This window comes from Geotrypetes seraphini, chromosome 2 (assembly GCF_902459505.1).
Source record: "Geotrypetes seraphini chromosome 2, aGeoSer1.1, whole genome shotgun sequence".
Lineage (NCBI taxonomy): Eukaryota > Metazoa > Chordata > Amphibia > Gymnophiona > Dermophiidae > Geotrypetes > Geotrypetes seraphini.
In genome coordinates, this window is record NC_047085.1 from 84,592,209 (window position 1) to 84,613,253 (window position 21,045).

The 21,045-nt window shown below is 41.3% G+C and overlaps 1 protein-coding gene across 1 annotated transcript in view; it reads left to right on the forward strand.

Moving 5' to 3' along the window:
* Positions 1-21,045, forward strand: part of RMDN1 (regulator of microtubule dynamics 1) — a 91,060-nt gene that overhangs the window by 2,763 nt on the left and 67,252 nt on the right. Inside the window, exons 2-3 of the mRNA XM_033933268.1 lie at positions 5,492-5,603; positions 14,621-14,714. Coding sequence (XP_033789159.1) covers positions 5,492-5,603; positions 14,621-14,714 — 206 coding nt within the window. The remainder of the gene's footprint in view (positions 1-5,491; positions 5,604-14,620; positions 14,715-21,045) is intronic.

Below are 21,045 nucleotides of genomic sequence, written 5' to 3' on the forward strand. Positions count from 1 at the left end.
TTTTAATTGACAGAATTGATAGCTGAGCAAAGAAACAATTTGGATTATAACATTCTTCCTTTAATAAAAATTACTTAAACACTGAAAAAAAAAAAAGAAAGAAGGAAAATTGTCAGTTTGTGGTCAGCTACTGAGTTTATTCTTTATTACAAGAATTTCTTGGCTTGGGAATTTGGGCCTTTACTATTACTACTGTTAATAATTTTTATAGTGCTCCTAGCCATACTAAGCCCCACATTATATGGCTTCACACTGGCAAGTTCTGCAGCAATAAATACCCTGCTCTGAGTACTCCAGTGAGTTATTAAATGCATAATTTGCCTTTATGAAGAAAGACCTAGTTTCCGAAAACACGTCCTGGAGGCATTCCAGACAATCAGGTTTTCAGAATATCCACAATGAATATTCATGAGATAGGTTTGCATGCACTGCCTCCCCTGCATACATATCTCTCTCATAATAATTTAGTAAATGACAGCAGATAAAAACCTGAACTGTCCATCCAGTCTGTCCAGCAATCGCACACATTATTAATTTATAAGTAAATTCTTTGACATTTCTAGGACATAGACCATAGAAGTCTGCCTAGTACCATCCTTAGGTTCCAACTACTGGAGTTGCTATCAAAACCCAGTCCAGCCTATCCAATCCATCTTGTTATTTGCAGGATACAGACCTTTCCCCCCCCCCCCTCCCATGCACAGGAACTTAATCCCTTGGAACAGGCAGCAGAGCTCAGTCACAGTGCAGTCTTCTCTTTCACTCTTCATTTCCACTAATAAGTCTGCACATCCTGGCCTTGAAGGGCTATAAGGCAAAAGGAATTATTCTGTTGGGGCAGTGTCTCTCAAACTGTGTGCCACAGCACAGTGGTGTGTCCCGAGAGATTCCAGAATCTTACTTTTAAAAAAAAAAAAAATTCCTTCATAAGTATACACTACAAGAGATGACATGCACGTTAAATACACAATAGTTTGTCAATATTATGAGCATCTGTGTGCATAAGGATACAACTGCCCAGACAAGCATCATTCTTTGACGTGATTGGTCCTCGAAAACTAAAAAGCAAGTAATTTTATTTTTATTTTTCATGCAGTAGTTATCCTAACATGAGCAACAATGCAATCAAAGCTTTGTTACTGTTTTGATCTTATGTTTGTGAACTTGGATTTTCAGCTCTGACAGAAATTAAATCTAAAAAAAAGAAAACAACTGCAGATGGTGGATGATGAAATGCATGTTTGCTTGTCTACTATCGAGCCGCATTTTGAGTTAATTTGCACTCAAAAACAAGCACATCCATTGTATTGATTAGCAATTCTATCTACTTTAGTTTTACCATTGTTACAATTACTCCTTACATAGCTTAAAGAACTTGAAATAAATAACTCTCAAATGTAATTTTCTGTTGGTTTTGCAATTTTATCATTTCAATTATAATGTGCCGCGAACAACATTTGCTCCATTTAGTATGCCAGAGCTAAAAAAGTTTGAGAAACACTGTTATAGGGGAGTGAGATCCTGGGCCCCTCATTAGGGTCAGCCTGTGGAAGTAAGTTCTCCAGGGCCCCTAGTGGGGTTTTTAGTAGAGGATCAGTCTACCTATTCTGTCTACCTCTTCCATGTAGGAGACCTGGGGAGACAACAGTGACTTGGATGAAGAACCAGGAGGTGAGTCCCTCAAATCAGGAGAGATTTTTCTGATGGATGAGATATCCCTTATCTACAGGTGCTTGGTAGCTCTTTGCATCTTAACAACTCAAGAGGAAACAGTGAATAGAGAAATGATCTTATAGAGTCTTTGAAAACCTTTCTCCTTCATAGGGCTCTCTTGTGGAGTGTCCTGGATTTGGTTTTTCGGGGTAAGAAGTTGCTGGATAGGCTTTATCATCTCCTTTTCAAAGAGCTGGACAGGCTTTTGCGTGTCCCTAAAGCAGATGCCTTGGTAACAGCGATGACAAAGAAGACCACAATCCCCATGGAAGGTGGTTCAGCAGAGTGAGAGGTCCTAGACTTGGTTCTTTGGGATACAAAGTTGTTGAGCAGGCTTTTATTTTCTCCTATGCAAAAAGAGGGACAGATTCTTGCATGTCATTAATGTGGATGCCTTGCTGATAGCAGTATAGAAGACCACAAACCTACTGGGAGTTTTGTTTTTTTTTTGAGCCAAATCACCCTTCATGGCAGGAAGATGGAGCTGCTTCTTAAACAGGCATTTGGTGCCTCAATACTTGGCATACAGGCAGCGATCTAGAGGGAACCTGGATTGTCCACTGTTGGAACTAGGATACTAAGCTTGAAGGACCTTCAGTCTGTCCCAGTATGGCAATTCTTATGTTCTTAATTGCCAGATGATAGGAGCAGGAAGAAGGCTCCAGGCTGGTGTTCCGTCTAAGCAGCTTAGCTACGCACCTTTTAGCAGGTGGTCACGCAGCCATTCAACCCCATTATACAGCTGGTGGAGTCGAGACCAGCACCTCTTCGGTATCGCTCTTCATCTTGTGCTGCTGCTGCTATTTTCTGAAGCAGCAGCAACAGCAGCAAAGTGGAACAAACTGGCTGTGGGATCTTCCCATACATACCCCTGGCTGCTGGCCCAACCTATCCAACATCACTTCTTCTGGGGCAAAGCCAGCAGCCACGGATATGTATGGGAAGGTCAGCAGCTGATTTGTTTGAGATTGCTGCTACTGCTTTTGGAAAGCAGCAGCAGTAGCGGTGGGGATGCTAGGAGGAAACGCTGGTGGACGTGGGGTGGGGAGAAAGAGGAAGCAGCTGCTGGTGGATGTAAGATGGGTGGGAGACGGGGGCAGATGCTGGTGAATGTGAGGGGAGAGAGAGGAGACAATTGCTGGTGGATGTGGGTTGGGTGGGAGAGAGGAGGGCAGACACTGGTGGAAAAGGGATAGCAGAGAGGGGAGTAGACACTGGTGGTAGTGGGGTGAGAGAAGAGAGAGGGGGCAGAAGCTGGTGGAAATGGTTTGGGGAAGAAGGAGAGGGAGGAGATATATTTTGTATAGAAGTGGGAAGACATATTCTAGATATAGCAGGGGAGAGAGAGGGCAGATGGTAGGGTACAGAGAAGAGGGAGATGATGGAATAAAGGAAGTTAAAGGGGAAAGCAGGGGCAGATGTTGTATGACAGGGGAGAGATAGAAAGAGGATGAAAATATTGATGGAAGGGGAAAGGGGAGATGCTGGATGGAAGAGGGGAGAGAAATGAGCAGATATTTGGGTGGGGAGGGGAGACAGAAAGGAGGGAGATATTGATGGAATGGGAAAGAAAGGACAGATATAGGGCACAAACACTATAGAAAGGGAGAAAAAGAGGGCAGGATTAATCAATAGGCCAAGTAGGCACGTGCCTAGGGCCTGAAATGGTCAGGGGGGCCCGATGAAGAAGGACATCAACATTGTTTTCTCCAAATGGCGAAGGGCTCCTCCAGCATCGATCGGCAACGCCCCCCCTCCCCCGACGGAAAGTAAGACAAGCAAGCAAAGCGGGTAGGAAAGGCAACGGGAACTGTAATTGTGCAAGCGATGCTGCTTGCCCAAAGCTTCCCTCTGACGCAGCTTCCTGTTTCCACCTGGGTGCATGGTGGGGTGGGGCGGGGCAGGGGGCCCAGTGTACTTGTGTGTCTAGGGGCCCTTGACAAAGTAATCCTGCCCTGAGGGAAGTAAAATAGGAGAGAGCCAGGGTGAGGGAAAGAGATGGAAAGCTGCTGGTAGACTGTAAAAAAAGATAGAACTTGAAGACTAGATAGTAAGAATAAGTTAAATCTGGACATAGAGATAGAAAAATAAATTGAAGACAGCCGAATGGAAAAGGAGGAGAGAAAAATCCTGGAAAGAGACTTAAGACAGAGAAAAGCAGAAACCAGAGAACAACTAGAAAATAAAGGTAGAAAAATAATTTTATTTTTAATTTTGGATAAAGTAGTGTAATACCCATGTTTGTATAGGTTAATAAATATAAATAGACAATAAAATTAAGATGATATCATTTCATTGAACTAATTTTAGTGTTGAAACAGTTTTTATTGAAAATTCTCAAGGCAAAAATAGATACAGAAAGAACAACACTAACAATATCCCCAGAACTCCCCAACCCCTTCCCCCAATCCTCCTCACAGCAGTCCCATCAGGAAGGGTTAGCCCAGGACCCACAAAACCGTCAGAACCCCCCAAAAAAAAAATCAAGTAAGCTGCACAACAAAAATTCTCACGCACAAGGAGAACAGGCCCCATACCAACTCCCCCATCCCTAACTCTCCCCCGCTCCCCCTTCCGCAAAACCACCCATCCCCCTACCTCCCATCCTTCAATACACCATATACAATTCCTAACCCACAGACCACCCCTCAGAACAGGGGAAAAAAAAAAAACAACCAAACCCACCCCTATCATAACCCGCACTAGCCCACCATGCCCCTTAGACACCCTAGCCTCCTTTCCCCACCCCCCAAACCTCTCTGCCCTCCTCACACCTCTCCCAAATCATTCAGAAGAAGACTGCGACCCTTAGGGTGCAACTGTCGAATTTCATTGAACTAATTTTAATACATTTCTCAGGTCAAGACAGCTTACTGTTTTGACATCGGGAAGAAGATGTTGGCCTCTGATAACTAACTGAAAAATGTTTTAAGTGTTTTCAATCAAAAAAATCATCTTATTTTCTATTTATATTTGTAATTCTTATTTTCTTATGTACAGTGTGTTTAATATCATCAGGGTAATGTAACGGAAAATATTTGCTCACATCGGTAGTCCTTTGCTCACAAAAAACAGTTTTTGCTCATATGAACTCGGTCCTTAGAGGGAGCATTGCTCCAGGCCAAGTATGAGTCAGTTTTATTTTCAATAGTGTTTTAGAAAGTAGTAAGAACATTCTTAGGGGTCCTTTTACTAAGGCGCGCTAGCTGTTTAGCGCACGCTAAATACTAATGCGTGCCAACGCGTCCATAGGATATATTTTCACAATACTTGAACAGTTTACCTGCAGAATCCACTAATCGCTAACAATGCAAGATCTATTTTTATGACGGTCTTAATTTAAATTCTACTACCTTTATTTCCTTTCATTTCCTGCCTATTTGTAAACCTAGTCGAGCTCCGATGAGAGATGACCCGGTATATAAACTTAAGATTAGATTAGATAATGGACGCGTTAGCGTTTAGCGTGTGCTAATACGGCTACTGCACCGTAGTAAAAGGACTACTTACTGCCCCGCAGCAACAGCCCCGAAGCCCTTTAAATCTCTATGGGCTATGGGGCCGTTAGTGCAGGGCAGCCGCTAGCGTGGCTTTGTAAAAGAGGCCATTAATGTTTGTCCTTAACAACATTTTTTGCTTGAAAACTGAAGAGCCTGAGATTTAAATGATGATGTTATAGCAGGTCATACAGTATCTTGTGAGAGTTGTACATTTTGTTTATCTGTATTTACCTCAACCTTGAAAGGTTTAATTTACTATGTATTGATTTTCTTTTTAGAGTCTTGGAAAATCTCTGAGAAGGGGACTTTCATTCTCAGCTCTCTCGTATTTGGCATATGAAGTTTACAGAAAATTTAGTTCAGGTGCTGTAGTTTTTGCAAATAACAAAGGTAAGACGAGCTTTGGCTTAAAACTTTATTTATATTTTTCACAAATACAGTAACAGACCCGGAAGAGACATAACACAGAGAAATGTCTCTAATTTGTATATTTGATCTTGCACACTCCTCTCCTGCTTATGTGTATTCCCAGGTATCTTAGAACCAGGATTTGGATCTGGTGCCATGAGTTTTCATTCCCAAATAGCCAGGGATTTCGCCCATATTTTATATGTTTTATTATCTTTATTTAATTTCTAATATATCGCCAAAAGTTATTGAAGTGGTGAACATTCAGGTAGAATAGGTATGTTTATGTTCCTGGAGGGCTCACATTCTGAGTTTGTACCTGAGGTACAATGGACCTGTGCAAGATCACAAGGGCAAAACAAGTCACTCAATCCCCCATTGCTCCAGGTACATTAGATAGAGTGTGAGCTCATTAGGACAGAGAGGGAAAAATATTTGAGTACCTGAATGTAAACCACTTAGTCTATAAGTGGTATATAAATACTATAAATAAATAAATAAAACAAAAGGAGCAGCAGTTAGATTTGAATTGGGATCCCCTGGTTTTCAAGCTGCTTCTCTAACCATTATGCTACTCAACCCTCCCCCAAGATAGATAGGGCTCCTTTTACTAAGGTGCGCTAGCGTTTTTAGCGCACACAGGATATTACTGCACGCTACACCACGTGCTACACGGCTAGAACTAACGCCAGCTCAATGCTGGCGTTACGGTCTAGCGCGCGGGGCAATTCAGAGCGCGCTATTCCGTGCGTTAATGCCCTAACGCAGCTTAGTAAAAGGAGCCCTTAGTCTTGTCATTAGAACAATGGTCTTGAGCTAGGGGTCATGCACCAAGGCTACTTCCAGAATCCTGATTTTGCCCAGTTAAGTAATAATAATAATAATAATAACTTTATTCTTCTATACCGCCATAGTCGTGAGACTTCTGGGCAGTTCACACCGAAGAGAGCTGGACAATCAGCGATGTTACAATGTGTTGAAATCCGGGATACAGTATACAGTATATAGAAACTTACAAAAGCATATAGAATCTTACAAAAAAGTCCGGGATACAGCGTTTAGGGTTTGACAAAGAGCCTCTAGAGTTCTTACACAAAGGCAGAGAGATACAACATATGGAGTCTTTTTACAGGCAGTGAAGATACAGCAAACAGAGTCTTAAAAAGGCAGCAGAATAAAATGTTAGAGAATGACAAAATTTGTCACCGTTCCCGTCCCCGCGGATAACCGCAGGAAATAATCCCATGTCATTTTCTAGTGTCTATTTCAACCTCAGTCCTTCTACACCAGCATTCTTCAAAGCAAAGCTTATGGGTCAGTGGTTGTGGCCATTCATACTCTGATTCTTCCCTCTCTCCTTAAAGAATGACATGAAGATGGTTTCCCACAGTTATCCGCGGGGACAGGGACGGGAACGGTGATGAATTTTGTAACTGTGTCATTCTCTACAGTTAAGCTTCAGTGCAAAAAAGTGCAGTTGTATATTTGGAATACAGAAATCCAAAGAATCTGTATGTGAATACGGGAAAGGGAAAGACTGATGTGCAATGGTCAGGAGACGCACCTTGAGGAGAGGGTGCCTGATAATCTCAGGGTAGCCAAATGGTATGATAAGGCAGTAACTATATCCAGAGGGATGCTGGCTTACATAGAAAGAGCTGTAACTAGTAGCAAAAAAGGAAACAATAATGCCTCTGTCCCATTCTGGAGGCCACTGCTTTGAAAAGATATAGAAAAGAAGAAGAAAGCAAGGGCAAGGAGACTAAAATGATGCAGGGCTGAGTTGGTACAATGCGGTAAACCCAGAAATCACCACAGGCTGGGCTTCAGTACCTATGGGGGAGACCCAGGGAAGTAAGAAATGGTCCTATTTTCAAAGTTTGCACCTAGGGATAAAGAGTAACAACCCTGAGGTTTATAAGAGAAGGAACAGAAGACTGCAAAAGTAAAGAGTACACTTCTTTATTTGTGAGTGTCCAAACTAGAGTCATACTTAGAATTATGCATGAGTGACTTGAGCTATGCTGTAGAAGCCTGACAAGATAGGACTGCTGAAGAGAGGAGAAACCATTGTTAATGTGGTTACTGCCATGTTAAGCCCTGAGCCCTTCTATTTTGTTTGACTGTTCAGCAATAAAGTTTCCTTTGGGTTTACACTGTACCTTGACTTTGTCTTTGGAGTAGAGAATGACATGGTGCTGTTACCCGCAGCTAGTCGCAGGTAGCCGCGAGTAACCCACCGAAACGGTGAAGGGGGAAAAAGTGCTCACTGGGTGTATGGGGACAAGACCATCCACTACCCCGTGGAGCGGTGAATGGCCTTGTTTTTCCCCGTGTCATTCTCTACTGTGAAACTTCCAGTCTGTCCATCAGCCACACTGTCACATGCATATGTTTGTAAGAGCTTTCACTCTATCTTCATTTCTACAATTATAGTGATAGCCTTGAAAAGAGAGAATAGGGAAATGCACATATACTGCACTGTTGCATGACCATGATTTTAGATTCTGCCTGTTGGTTTTTTTTCATTCAAGTCATATAGTTCTAATATAGATGCTTCTCTGGGAATAGAAAAAAAAATATTGCGCTTGACAAAAATAAAATAAGAGACCTAACAAAGTAGCTAAGAAGAGTTCATTACTTTTATTACAATAACAGAAGTCTTTTGTGGGCTCATGCTAATTTTGCACCTCTTGCATTTTCATTATTAAAACATATACAGCTTACTCGTATAAGAGCCCACCACAAATGTTGGAGAAGTGTGTTTTGGCTGCATGTTGGAATCAGTCATCTAAGCAATATACGCAAAACAGACCTTGTGTTTGGCAATGTCAGATCTTTGTTGAAATTCAATTATACCATATTCAGTGAAGGTTGCTGATTTAACTTTTAAGCCATTCAGAAAAGAAACTGATTTACACAAACTTTCTCTGGGCTTACTATGCTGCCTTAGAACCTGTAACATGCTAGATTCAGGATATACCATTAGCATTTCTTTTAGTAGTATTGACATTTCTTGATGCACCCCTGAGATCAGACTAATTGCCAGATAACTGCCTGCTTATTTGTGCTTTTATAAAGAGGGATGATGTCTGCTGTCCTTCAGCTCTCTGGAAATACAGCCATCTCCAGAGATCAACTGAACAGAACTGTTTGGAATTTCTGTACACTCCATTAATAACCTGGAATATATCCCACCCGGTCAGTTTTCTTGTCTACTTTGTTTGCTCATTCCATGAAAACCTCTCTTCTGTAAATTTAGGGGTCCTTTTATCAAGCTGCGGTAGGGGTTTAATGCGCATAATACCATGTGTTAAACTGCCTGCCGCGCTAGCCCCTAACGCCTGGATTGAGCAGGCGTTAGTTTTTTAGCCGGCTGTGGGGGTTAGCGCGTGATGAAATGTCCGACGCGCTAACCCCGCTAGCGCGGCTTGATAAAAGGACCCCTTAGGGTTACCAGATTTTCCAAAACTAAAATCCGGACCCATGGCCCCACCCCTGGGCCCGCCCTGTTCCACCCATCACTTTTACCCAAGTCACGCCCCATTACACTCCCAGCCCCACCCCTTCAACCTGTTCACTTGTCGGGAGGGCATCTGCGCATGCGCTGGTGTGATGTAATGATGTCACCGCATTGCATCCGCACCTGCGCAGCTGCTGTCCCAACGTCACTCCTAGCTGGAAGCTTTTCAAAACCTGGACAAAGTACTGGGTTTTAAAAAGCCATACGGATGCCTGGACATATCCTCCTTTTAGAGGACATGTCTGGGGAAATACGGACATCTGGTAACCTTAGTAAATTTAATGATATCAACATGGTATCACAATTGGAGTAGTGGAGAAGTAGCGGTGTCAGGTCAAAAGCGCGCCGGGACAAAGGTGCGCGCAGACAATTGAGCGCAGCGCGGAGGCGCGCGCCACAGAAAATTACTGTTTTTACGGCTCCGACGGGGGGGAGCATGGGGGGGAACCCCCCCCCCACTTTACTTAATAGAGATCGCGCCGCGTTGTGGGGGGTTTGGGGGGTTGTAACCCCCCACATTTTACTGAAAACTTCACTTTTTCCCTGTTTTTAGGGAAAAAGTTAAGTTTACAGTAAAATGTGGAGGGTTACAACCCCCTAAATCCCCCACAATGCCGGCGCGATATCTATTAAGTAAACTGGGGGGGCTCCCCAACAAAACCCCCTGTCGGAGCCCCTAAAAACTGTAATTTTCTTCAGCGCGCGCCTCCATCTTGCGCTCAATTGTCTGTGCGCGCCTTTGTCTATCACCGAGCTGTCTATGAACTGAAGTAGCATAGGGAGCAGGTTGCTTTCACAGTCCTCCTCCAATCTTTTCTTCCATGAACTCCAAACTCAAGTGCTTTCTTAGGCTTCCATGGTTGGTGTCATGGTTCTTTTCCTCTCACACTTGCTATCTAACACCAGCTCTTGACAGGGTACACATTTCAAAAGGTAGAAAATACAATTATTTTTTCTACCTTTTGTTGTCTGGTCATTATCTATCTCTCCTTCTCTCAAATACCCTTTCATCCATCTCTCCCTTCTTCCCACCACCCCAGGGTCCACCATCTCTTCTTTTCTCTTCCCAACTACCCTCCTATCCAGTATCTCTATCCCCCCTCCACACCATCCCTTGTATCCAACTTCTCTCCATTTCCGTTTCCCTCCCTCCATTCCCTTTCCTCCCTCCATCCCATTGTCCACCATCTCTCTCCCTCTCCTGTGTTAGAACCATTTTTTATTTCCCTCCTCCTACCATTGGTCCTGCATATGCACGTCTCTTTGGACCCCCCTTCCCTCCCTCCATGTACTTCTACACCAAGGCCAAGCTTCCTCCCCCCCCCCCCCAAAGGCCTTCATGTTTCCCCCCTTCTTTCTAGGGTCTTCCGGCTTCCCGATCCCATCTTCAAAGCAGCCTGCAGAGGATCGCCAGTCGGCTGTAGCGATCCTAGCAGGCTGCCGTCAGCCTCCACAGCATGTCCCTTTGCTATGGTCCCACCCCTCCTCCGATATACAGGACTGTGGCAAAGAGAACGTGCTGTGGAGGCCGATAGCAGCCTGCTAGGATCGCTACAGCTGACCAGCGATCCTCTGCAGGCTGCTTTGAAGGTGAGACCGGGAAGCCGGGAGAGAGATGGTGGACAATGGGATGGAGGGAGGGAACAGAAAGGGTATTTTCCCACGGGCCAAATCTAATTACACTGCGGGCCAGATTTGGCCCACGGGCTTGAGTGACACCCCTGCCTTAAGCTTATCTGATTCACACATAAAACCAGAATGTTTGCATTGTCTACATAAATCAGTGGTTCCCAACCCTGTCCTGGAGGACAACCAGCTAGTTGAGTTTTCGGGATAGTCCTAATGAATATGCATGAAAAAGATTTTCATTAGTTATGAATGGAATGGGTCATTTTAAAGGAATTTGTTTATTATCAGCCTGAAACCAAACTTTTTGGATAGGCCACCCCTTGACTCCTGTTTTACTGAGGCTTTTTCTCCACTATTTTATAGTAAACATAGTTACATAGTAGTTGACGGCAGGTAAAGACCCAAATGGTCCATCCAGTCTGCCCAGCCTGATTCAATTTAAATTATTTTAATTTTTTCTTCTTAGCTATTTCTGGGCAAGAATCCAAAGCTCTACCCGGTACTGTGCATTTTTTACAAATGATGGAAATGTTTGGTTGCCTGTGATTTGGATATTGAATATTTGATTTATATCCATACCGTGTTTCCCCCGAATATAAGACCTATCCCGAAAATAAGCCCTAGCATGATTTTCGGGGTAGGTCTTTTTAAAAAATATTTATATATTTATTTTTTCACAATATTCACAAGCATAAATCTTGTTCCATATAATACAGAGAAGGAAACAATTCAAAATAAAAAATTTTTTTCCCACATAAATGGTATAAATTTTACCTTTTCCTTTGACCACAATATATAGGAGTGGTAATCAAAATCTAGTTGAGATAAACATAGATATCAAACATCAAAAGCAAAGGCTTAATGGGCTATCGGTTGCAATATTCTAACATAATATCCATTCCTTAATCAATCCTTGATGATTTTTTTAACTTTTAGAAACTCCCTCAAATGGTCTGGAGAATAAAAAGTATATTTTATTCCCAAATACCTAACTAGGCATTTACAGGGGTATGCTAAAAGAAACGTAGCCCCAAGTTTAAGAGTCTCTTGACATAGGGAAAGAAAATCATTTCTTCTCTCTTGCGTAACTTTTGATCTCCAAATAATTTTTGGGAATTTTTAAAGTATAATTTCAAGATCATATTTAATCTTGCTCAAAAACGAAAGACACTAAGAGAGTAGCTCTTTCAGTATCTACAGACAAAATTTGTTCCAAAAGAGCAGAAATATTCCCAAAGTCAATCTGTTTGTCTTTTCCGTCTTCTTTTCCCCCATCTTTTTGAGGAATCTTTTTATTTGGTAGATAGTAAATTTTATTCAGTGGAGGGATATTGTTAGGGGGAATTTTTAAATTCTCAGTTAAATATCTTTTAAAAAGATCTACAGGCAGAGTTCCAGATAATAGTGGAAAATTCAAGATACGGAGATTCATTCTTCGATTATAGTGGTAGGTCTTAATATAAGCCCTGGTTGAAGCACTGGATTTGCCGGCAGCCCCCCGCCCGCCGCTGTGAACCCTCCCCCCTCCCATTGACCCTTCCAGATCTCCCTCCCAGCTGAACCTCGCCGTGAGACCAACATACATTACCTTCTTCCAGACGGCAGCCTCCAGCAGCAATCTTCGAGGCTTTCACCTGCTGGGGCATTCCTCTGACGCATTGCTGATGATGTCATCAGCAACATGGCACATGGAACGCCCTAGCAAGAGAACACCGCGAAGATTGCTGCTGATGCTGCCGTTTAGAAGAAGGTAATATATGTTGGTCTTGTGGCGGGGTTTGGCTGGGAGGGAGAGCTGGCAGAGATTATAACTTGATTGCTGTGATAATCGAGACCCCAGTCATAGGTTTTTAATATGGAACTTTAGTTGCAGTACATATAATAGTTGTAGCTATGACCTTGTGTTCCCAGTACAGAAGGGATTGTTGAATTCATTAGTTGGGTGGGTGTATTTTTTTATCTACACTTTGGTGTATAAAGCTCAGAGGCTATATTTTAAAATAACTTAAGTCTTATCTGCTTGACTATAAATTACAGGGGGAGGGGGAATACAAATATGTGAGGGGTTTTGTATTGCACTTGTGCTTGTGATTGGGCATTGTTTCCCTGAAAATAAGACCTAGTGCGTGTTTTGGCCCCAAAATTAATATGACAGTGTCTTATTTTCGGGGAAACACGGCAGTTCCTTTTTTTTTGGGTAGTGGTTATTTTAAAGTACCCATTTTCTCTATAGGCACAGAATGTCAGAATAATAGACCTAGGATGTGTAGTTTCATGTATCACTATTTTATGCCGAGCTGACAAAAATAAATCCAGCAGTCTTAAGAGGTGTCTTTATGATGTTATAGGTGTGTATGTTGACAAGTCCATTTGCAAGTTTAGATACCCAGCAGGGGGGTGCATCAGATTTGCAGTATACTGGTTTTCCTCTGTTGAGATTCTGTAATCAGTTATTCTAAACAATTGTAGATTTTCTTTCATGTAGTTAATCATGAAGGGTTGTATTTTTATAGTAGAACAGTATAAACAAATATATTTGCATTTATTATGCTACTGCCTCCCCTTCAGAGAAAGTAATTGTTTGCTACCAGCCTTGGTTACTGCAACTGGAGAAAGGTAGGTTTTTTTTCCATCTTGAATGGCTGCGGGTGCTAACATCTATTAGGCCTCTCCACCCATCCCCAGCCCTCATTCCAGGTTATGGATACTGAAAATCATAAAGGACCAGGAACAATGGAATTCTGGGTTGCTGAAGCAGGTTAGCATTTTGATGATGTATTTCAAATTAGTTATTTAAACAATAATTGCCAAATACATTGGATTCTGCTTTGGTGGCTGGAATTAAAAGCCCAGAAGCAAAGGCACAGTGGTATTTAACTAAGGTAAGGGCAGTCATCATAGAGGAACCCATTACCAGGAGATCTATTTAAAAAATAAGTAAAAAAAAAAAAATTGAAATCTCTTTATCATTTTTTAAAATTGTGGAACTTGCTGCTAACATGGTAGACATTCATCCTCACATAATATCTTCCAATGATAAATTAGCATTATAATTTACCAGCCAGAAAGTAAAATGAACTGAAATGTTCTGCTGTGAATTTATGGTGGTAAAAGGCCATATGCCATTTAGAGGAAAACAAGTGATTCTTATTTCCAAAGCTCCTTTGTGGCGGCTGAACCCAGCTATGCTGTTAGCTGGGGGATTCAGTGACTTTCCAAGTCAGGGAGAGTATTTTCCAGTGCCTGCAATAGAAAAAGAGAAAATTTTTATGAGAATATAATTTACATCTAAAAGAAAATTGGTATCTTATAATCACACTGGTAAACTCACTGGTACTGAACACAGATGATCTCATAGTGAACTGTTGGTATTACAGTTGTTTTTTTTTATAAGGCTCAATAATTTATTTTTCTCAATGGGGGTAATTTTATAAGAGTATTTTCTGCGTACAAAATATGCTTTACATGGGGAAAGTGACTTAAAATTGCATGGCCAATGTATGTTGACAAGGTCACATATGCTTGTAGGCATTCCTGTATGCAGAAAGGGGGCAAAATTGTGATGTATTTGTGTATTTCATAAAACACACATCTATATATGTACAGAGTAGATGTAAAATTTGTGCATGAGATTTCTGAGCCACTGGGACTGGTTCTGAGTGCCTATTATTTACCAAGGCACATAGATACCTAAGGTGCCTGCATAAAATGGGCACATTTCTGGAATTTTAACATAGAAGTTCTTTTATAAAGTTACCCCCTGTTACCCCTATTTTCCTTTGTAGATAGAGTTAGATATTGTACAAGATAAGTAAACAGTTATTTGATCCCTGTTTTTTATTGTTAGTTATCAGTGACCAGATTTTAGACAAAGCGGATTACCTGTATGAGGCTGGAGAAACAGAAAAGCTGTATCATTTCCTTCAGGAATACAAAGAAAGGTATGGGCTCATGTTTGAATATGCCATGAATTATTACAGTATTTAAGACATCTTGTAGAAAATTTTGTATTCAAAAGCAAATCAGCAGAAAGGAATATAAGAACATAAAAGTTGCCGCTGCTGGGTTAGACCAGTGGTCCATCATGCCCAGCAGTCCGCTCACGCGGCGGCCCTCCGGTCAAAGACCAGCACCCTACTGAGACTAGCCCTACCAGCATACGCCCTTATTTAGAAGGAACTTGTCTAACGTTGCCTTGAATCCCTGGAGGGTGTTTTCCTCTATGACAGACTCCAGAAGAGCGTTTCAGTCCTCTACTACTCTCTGGGTGAAGAAGAACCTTCTTACGTTTGTATGGAATCTTTTCCCTTTCAACTTTAGAGAGTGCCCTCTCGTTCTCTTAACCTTGGAGAGGGTGAACAACCTGTCCTTATCTACTAAGTCTATCCCCTTTAGTACCTTGAATGTTTCGATCATGTCCCCTCTCAATCTCCTCTGTTCGAGGGAGAAGAGGCTCAGTTTCTCTAATCTTTCGCTGTATGGCAGCTCTTCCAACCCCTTAACCATCTTCGTCGCTCTTCTCTGGACCCTTTCGAGTAGTACTGTGTCCTTCTTCATGTATGGTGACCAGTGCTGTACGCAGTACTTCAGGTGAGGGCGCACCATGGCCCGGTACAGCGGCATGATAACCTTGTCCGATCTGTTCGTGATCCCCTTCTTTATCATTCCTAGCATTCTGTTTGCCCTTTTCGCCCCTGCCGCACATTGCGCGGATGGCTTCATCGACTTGTCAATCAGAACTCCCAAGTCTCTTTCCTGGGAGGTTTCTTCAAGTACCCCCCACCGATTTTTGTTACCGACATGTACCACCTTCTGATGCCTAGAATGTAAGTGGTAGTGTCATTAAAGTATGTCAAAGTACGTTTTTTAGATTTATCTAGAACCTTTTCAGTAGCTGTTCAAGGTGAGTTATATTCAGGTACAGTATGTATTTCTGTGTCTATCAGAGGTCTCAAACAGTCCAAGTTTGTGTCTGAGGCAGTGGAGGGTTAAACGACTTGTCCAAGATCACAAGAAGTGGCAGTGGGATTTGAACCCTGGCTTCCGTGGTTTTCACCCACTAGACTACTTTCCATGTTTCTTCATGCAGCATAAGTCACAGAGTACTTTAGGCAAAGTATTAAAGAGATTGCACTTTTTTCTCTATTTTGCCACTGTCAATAGAATTTTTTATAGGTTTTGCTCCTCAGTGTGTATCGCCACCATGTTGTCATCTTATTTTTATGGTCTCAATTGCACTATCACTTTAACTAAGGGCTCCTTTTACTAAGGCGTGTTAGTGGTTTAATGCACGTAATAGCGCGCGCTAAACCGCCGGCCGCGCTAGCTGCTACCACCTCCTCTTGAGCAGGCGGTAGTTTTCCGGATAGTGCGGGGGTTAGCGCGTGATGAAAAGTTGCACGCGTTAAAGCCGCTACAGCGGCTTCGTAAAAGGAGCCCTAAATGTATTGGCTGCAGTTGTTGTATATTATAAGGACCACAGTAACAATTAGTGGCTTTACTCTGAAATCTAGAATATGATTACAATTTACAATAAAAAGGGCATGTATCATGATACAAAGTGATACCTTTTATTGGCCTAATGCACTGTATCAGTGACTAACATTTGGAAGTTATCTTCATATGTTTAGGTCGGTGAAGAAGCAGTGCAATTACAGGATAGTTGTGAAAGAAATGTTGCTTACCTTTAATAGGTGTTTTCCATAGACAATAGGATTGATGAGCCACATAAGAGGGTGATATTATCTGATAGCACCGCACCTGGATGGAACTGTTTTCCTAGAACTCAGGACATCTTGTTTTGTTTCATAGTTTCAAAAATTTCAATAATCAGAACATTTAAGCATTTAGCGTTATGTACTCAAAGCATTTGAAACCCCATCATGGGAGTATACAAGCTTGCTTATCCATATTACAACCTAATCTATATTTTCATAAGCCTTTATACTAACTAATCCTTTGCCAATTCTACTTCTTTTTTCAATCAAGAATCTCTCTAATTTGCAAGCAGTAATAATTACTATGCTGATATCTTATTAGATACTTGCATGGGAACTTAAAAAGAAATGAAGCTACCACTGCAAGTGTCTTAGCTTTAATTGAAATCAAGAGCAAATAACTCTTCAGCACTAAAGCTTTTCTGTTTCATAGACCAAAGAGACTAAGAGTGTAGCCCATCTTGAAACCTCCTTTTTGGAGGTCTCAGGAACCTTTATAAGCTCAAATCTACACTCATTTGTAACACATCAAAGCCTCATCTGCTTGACATTTTTGGAGGTAAATAAAAATTTGAAAGAGAGAACTTATCAGCTTTGAAAGTAATAATGTCTTCTTCAAATATTTTCTAAATAAGATGTCAGGTAAAATGAGGGGAAACACATGCTGGAAGGGAAAACTATTGCTGCCCCTTTGAATAAGAGTATACCGAACAGGATGGTTGTGTTGGTTAGAGCATTATTCTGTAATAGGCTGATTATACTTTCTTAACAAATTATTATTTATTATAGCCTATGTTATAAAGTTGTAAATTGGTTTGCTTTCTGCTACAGCAGAAATAAAGATTTAAAAAAGATGTCAGATGACAGTAATTGTGTCACAAGAAAATTAAAAATAAGGAAAATTTTGGATTCAATAGAATTTTCCATTTCCTCATATTTGCAATGTAATAACATGTTATCCATAATACCCCCTAGAACCTGTAGCCTTCAATGCTGTCAGCTGCGATTCAACGTGATCCTCTTTAATTCCAAACTTCTTTAATCTTCCATCTATGTCCTTATATTTATCTGACACTTCTTGAGAAAATTGGCAAACTTGAGTTAGTGAATCTTTTAGCATATTCTCCACTCTAAAACCTCATCTCCAAACATCAAATAATCTCTTGCTGAGATAGTTGTTCTTCTCTAAGCACATCTCATCCAAGTGGACAGGACACTGCTTTGGGTATGGCTATAGGATCTAACTGACCAGCTCTAGAAGGACCTAAAGACAGAACTCTATCCTGTATCCTGCTGCCAATTGCAGTATCTCCAGTCTTTGAGGGTCTCTACTAGGCTGCAGTGAGAGATCATAGTAACAGTTTTTTTAGGTACATCAGAAGCAAAAAATCTGTGAGTGAATCCTAGGGAGAGTAAGGCCTTAGCAGAGAGACTGAATTATTTCTTTGTTTCGGTCTTTACAGAAGATATAAGAGATCTATATGAACTGTTAATAGTCTGTAAGGGTAATGATGTGGAAGAACTGAAATAAATCTCGGTAAATCTGGAAGATGTACTAAGCCAAAATGCCAAGTTAAAAACTGATAAATCACCTGGAGTGGATGGTATACATCCCAGGATACTGAAAGAACTCAAATATGAATTTTTCTGACCATCTGTTAGTGATCTGTAACCTGCTGCTCAAATCGTCTGCAGTATCTGAAGATTGGAGGGTGGCCAATATTATGCCAATTTTTTAAAAGGGTTCCTGGGGAGATCTGGGAAATGACAGATTGGTAAGCCTGACTTCAGTGCTGGGCAAAATAGTGGAAACAATAAAAACTAAAACTGTAGAACACGTAGACAAACATGATTTAATGAGATAGTCAGTACTGTAGGGATATTTCCGTATTCACACCTGAAGGTTAGGCCTCCATGATGTCATCAAGCCTGAACCATTGTTTCAAGAATATCTCTCTGCAAGCAACTTTCCAGCATGAATTTTGCAAGAAGTAAGAAGAATGATGCATTATGGGGATGTACCCGAATGTTGCTATTCAAGGGCATTCATCTGTGCTTTAATAATGGGACAGTGTGAATCTTGAAGAAATTATTCTGTTCTTATCTGTCTAACGGCCCTGGGTCTTCCAGCATACATGATACTTTATACAGAAAGGCTATTCATCAAGTTCTGTTTCTGGATTGGTCCGAGGAAGTCATCTGATGAGATTCAAGAAAAGAAAGGTGCTAATTAATTAATAATTAGTTAGTCTGTGATAAGGTCCGGGGAAGCTCAGATCTGCTCACAGATGTTCTAATTGTAAACTTTTTCTTTCAATAATTAGACCTGTAAGTTACCTTGTGTGATTCTCTGCCTAAGAGATAGAAATTCGGACATTTAAAAACTGTTCTGAACTTAGCACAGATAAACGGAACTTATTGCTGATGATTTATAGCCTCATCAAGGATTTTCAACACGTGTAACTTTTACAACAATATTCCTGACGTCTTCCAGCTGACACGAAGTTTTCTCTTCCACCTAATTGTGCCGGAGAGGCTAATTAAGGGTGAGCATACGGAAATTACTTTTATTAGCTTGGGAATTAGATAGGAATCATTGATAAAGGTAAAGGGTTGAAAAGTTACCTGGGTGATAATATAATCATATGCTAATCAGGGATTATTATTATAAGGAATAGTGTGTGTTTAACAAGAAGTTTTACTTAATTGTCTAACCATTAGATTGTGACAATCATGTACTGAGTTTCATTTGTGTAATTAGATATTTTGAACAATATTTAGATTCTGCAGCTGGCTTGTGAATTATATTTTTCTATTTTCATAATAAAGATATTTCTCATTAGCCTGGGTTTGTGTCGTATAATTAGACCATGATATTTGAACTTGAATAAAAGGTTATGGTTTTCTCTAGACCACTTAACAGAAACGTAACGTGTTTATAATACTGCTAAGTGAACCATAAATCCTTCTACAGATTTTGGGGGCTCGTTTGCCGGGATATCTAGGTTTCTAATTTACGACTGTAGCTATGTCTGTTGACACTGAGACTCAGATTTCGTGGCATGCTCTTGAAAAGGATGTTTTTCAGAAATTAGCTGTGCAAGTTTTAAAACAGTCAGATTCTGATGTGTATTTTTCTGACCTTGTACGTTTATTACATGCAGATATAGAGGACTCTAATCAGGCGTACTGTTCAGTATTGCAGCGTCTCCTACATGCTCGTACTAAACCTACAGGAGAAAATTATTCAGAGCTCATTTGTGCATTGTTTGCTTTTAAAACTTCTGTTTCTGCTAGTTTATCTCAACAACGTCAGCTTCAGAGTGATTTATATGAGCAATTAGAGGATTGTAAAAATTCTTTGCAAGCAGAACGGACTCGTAATAATGAAACAGGGAAAGAAACTCAAAAGAAAGGAGGTAGTTATACTATACCACCCTATCACGTACAGATAATGAAGATGTTTAAACAAATGATAGAACCTTTTAGAGAGGGAACTAAGCTAACTATTGAAGCACATTTGGCCTCAATACATGAGTTCTTTGAGACTTATGCAGTGACAGAGGACAGTGATAAGCTTCGTTTACTCCGTTGGTCCTTTGCTTCTGAGTGTTCTGAGACGTTGCGATCCATCATCACTGGTACTTCGGATGTGTTAGAGGTGGAACAACAACTCAAAAGACGTTATGGTACATACGCTGATTCCATTGAATCTCGCAAAGCTGCATTCCATTTGCGTTGTGGACTCCAAGAAAATCCCCGTGAATTTGCTTTTCGTCTGAAACGACATTTCTTTCCAGACAGGACTCCTTCTGAGGACGAACTGGAGTATGGAGAATTCCGATCTCTCTTTGCAAAAGCTTTGCCTGAATATATGAGTGTGGTTGTGGCTGGTATGAAAAAGGCCTCTTACTCATCGATCTTAGCCGTAGCCGAGGATTTCTATGATCATAAAGTCAGGGTTCCTGCAGGCCAATCTGAGAAACCGGTGCCCAAAGCACGATCTAAGGAATCTAAGCTGAGTGTATGTGCAGTTCAGACTTCACTTGCTTTGGAACCTAGCTTTGTAGTTTCCACTCCAGGACCTGTTTCATCTCGTCCAGCAGACCAGACTTTCTCTTCTGATGCACCACCCAATAGGGATGGACCCAAGACACAGAAGAAGAGACGGCCCAATAAGCAACAGAAGCAGAGTGACCTCAGTGTGATAGTGGAACAATTGGCTCAGGTGGTGGATCGTATTTCTGCCCTGGAATTGACTTCTAAACAATTGGCAGCATCTGTCCCCGCGAGAAAGGAACAGACCTCAAGGAGAATGGATAACAATATCAGTTACAGGCCTTCCGGAACTCGAGTGGTCAAGTCTGTAGTAACTGACACCCAGGCTTCCATAGTAGACGACCTGGATGACACACCCGAATTGTTAGAGAATGATACCGCATGACTAGTCCGAGAAACAATTTCTCCACCCACTATTGTATCTTCTGTCCAAACAACATCTCCTGATGCTACACAAGACATAGATCCGGTACAATCCAGTGAATTATCTGAGAAC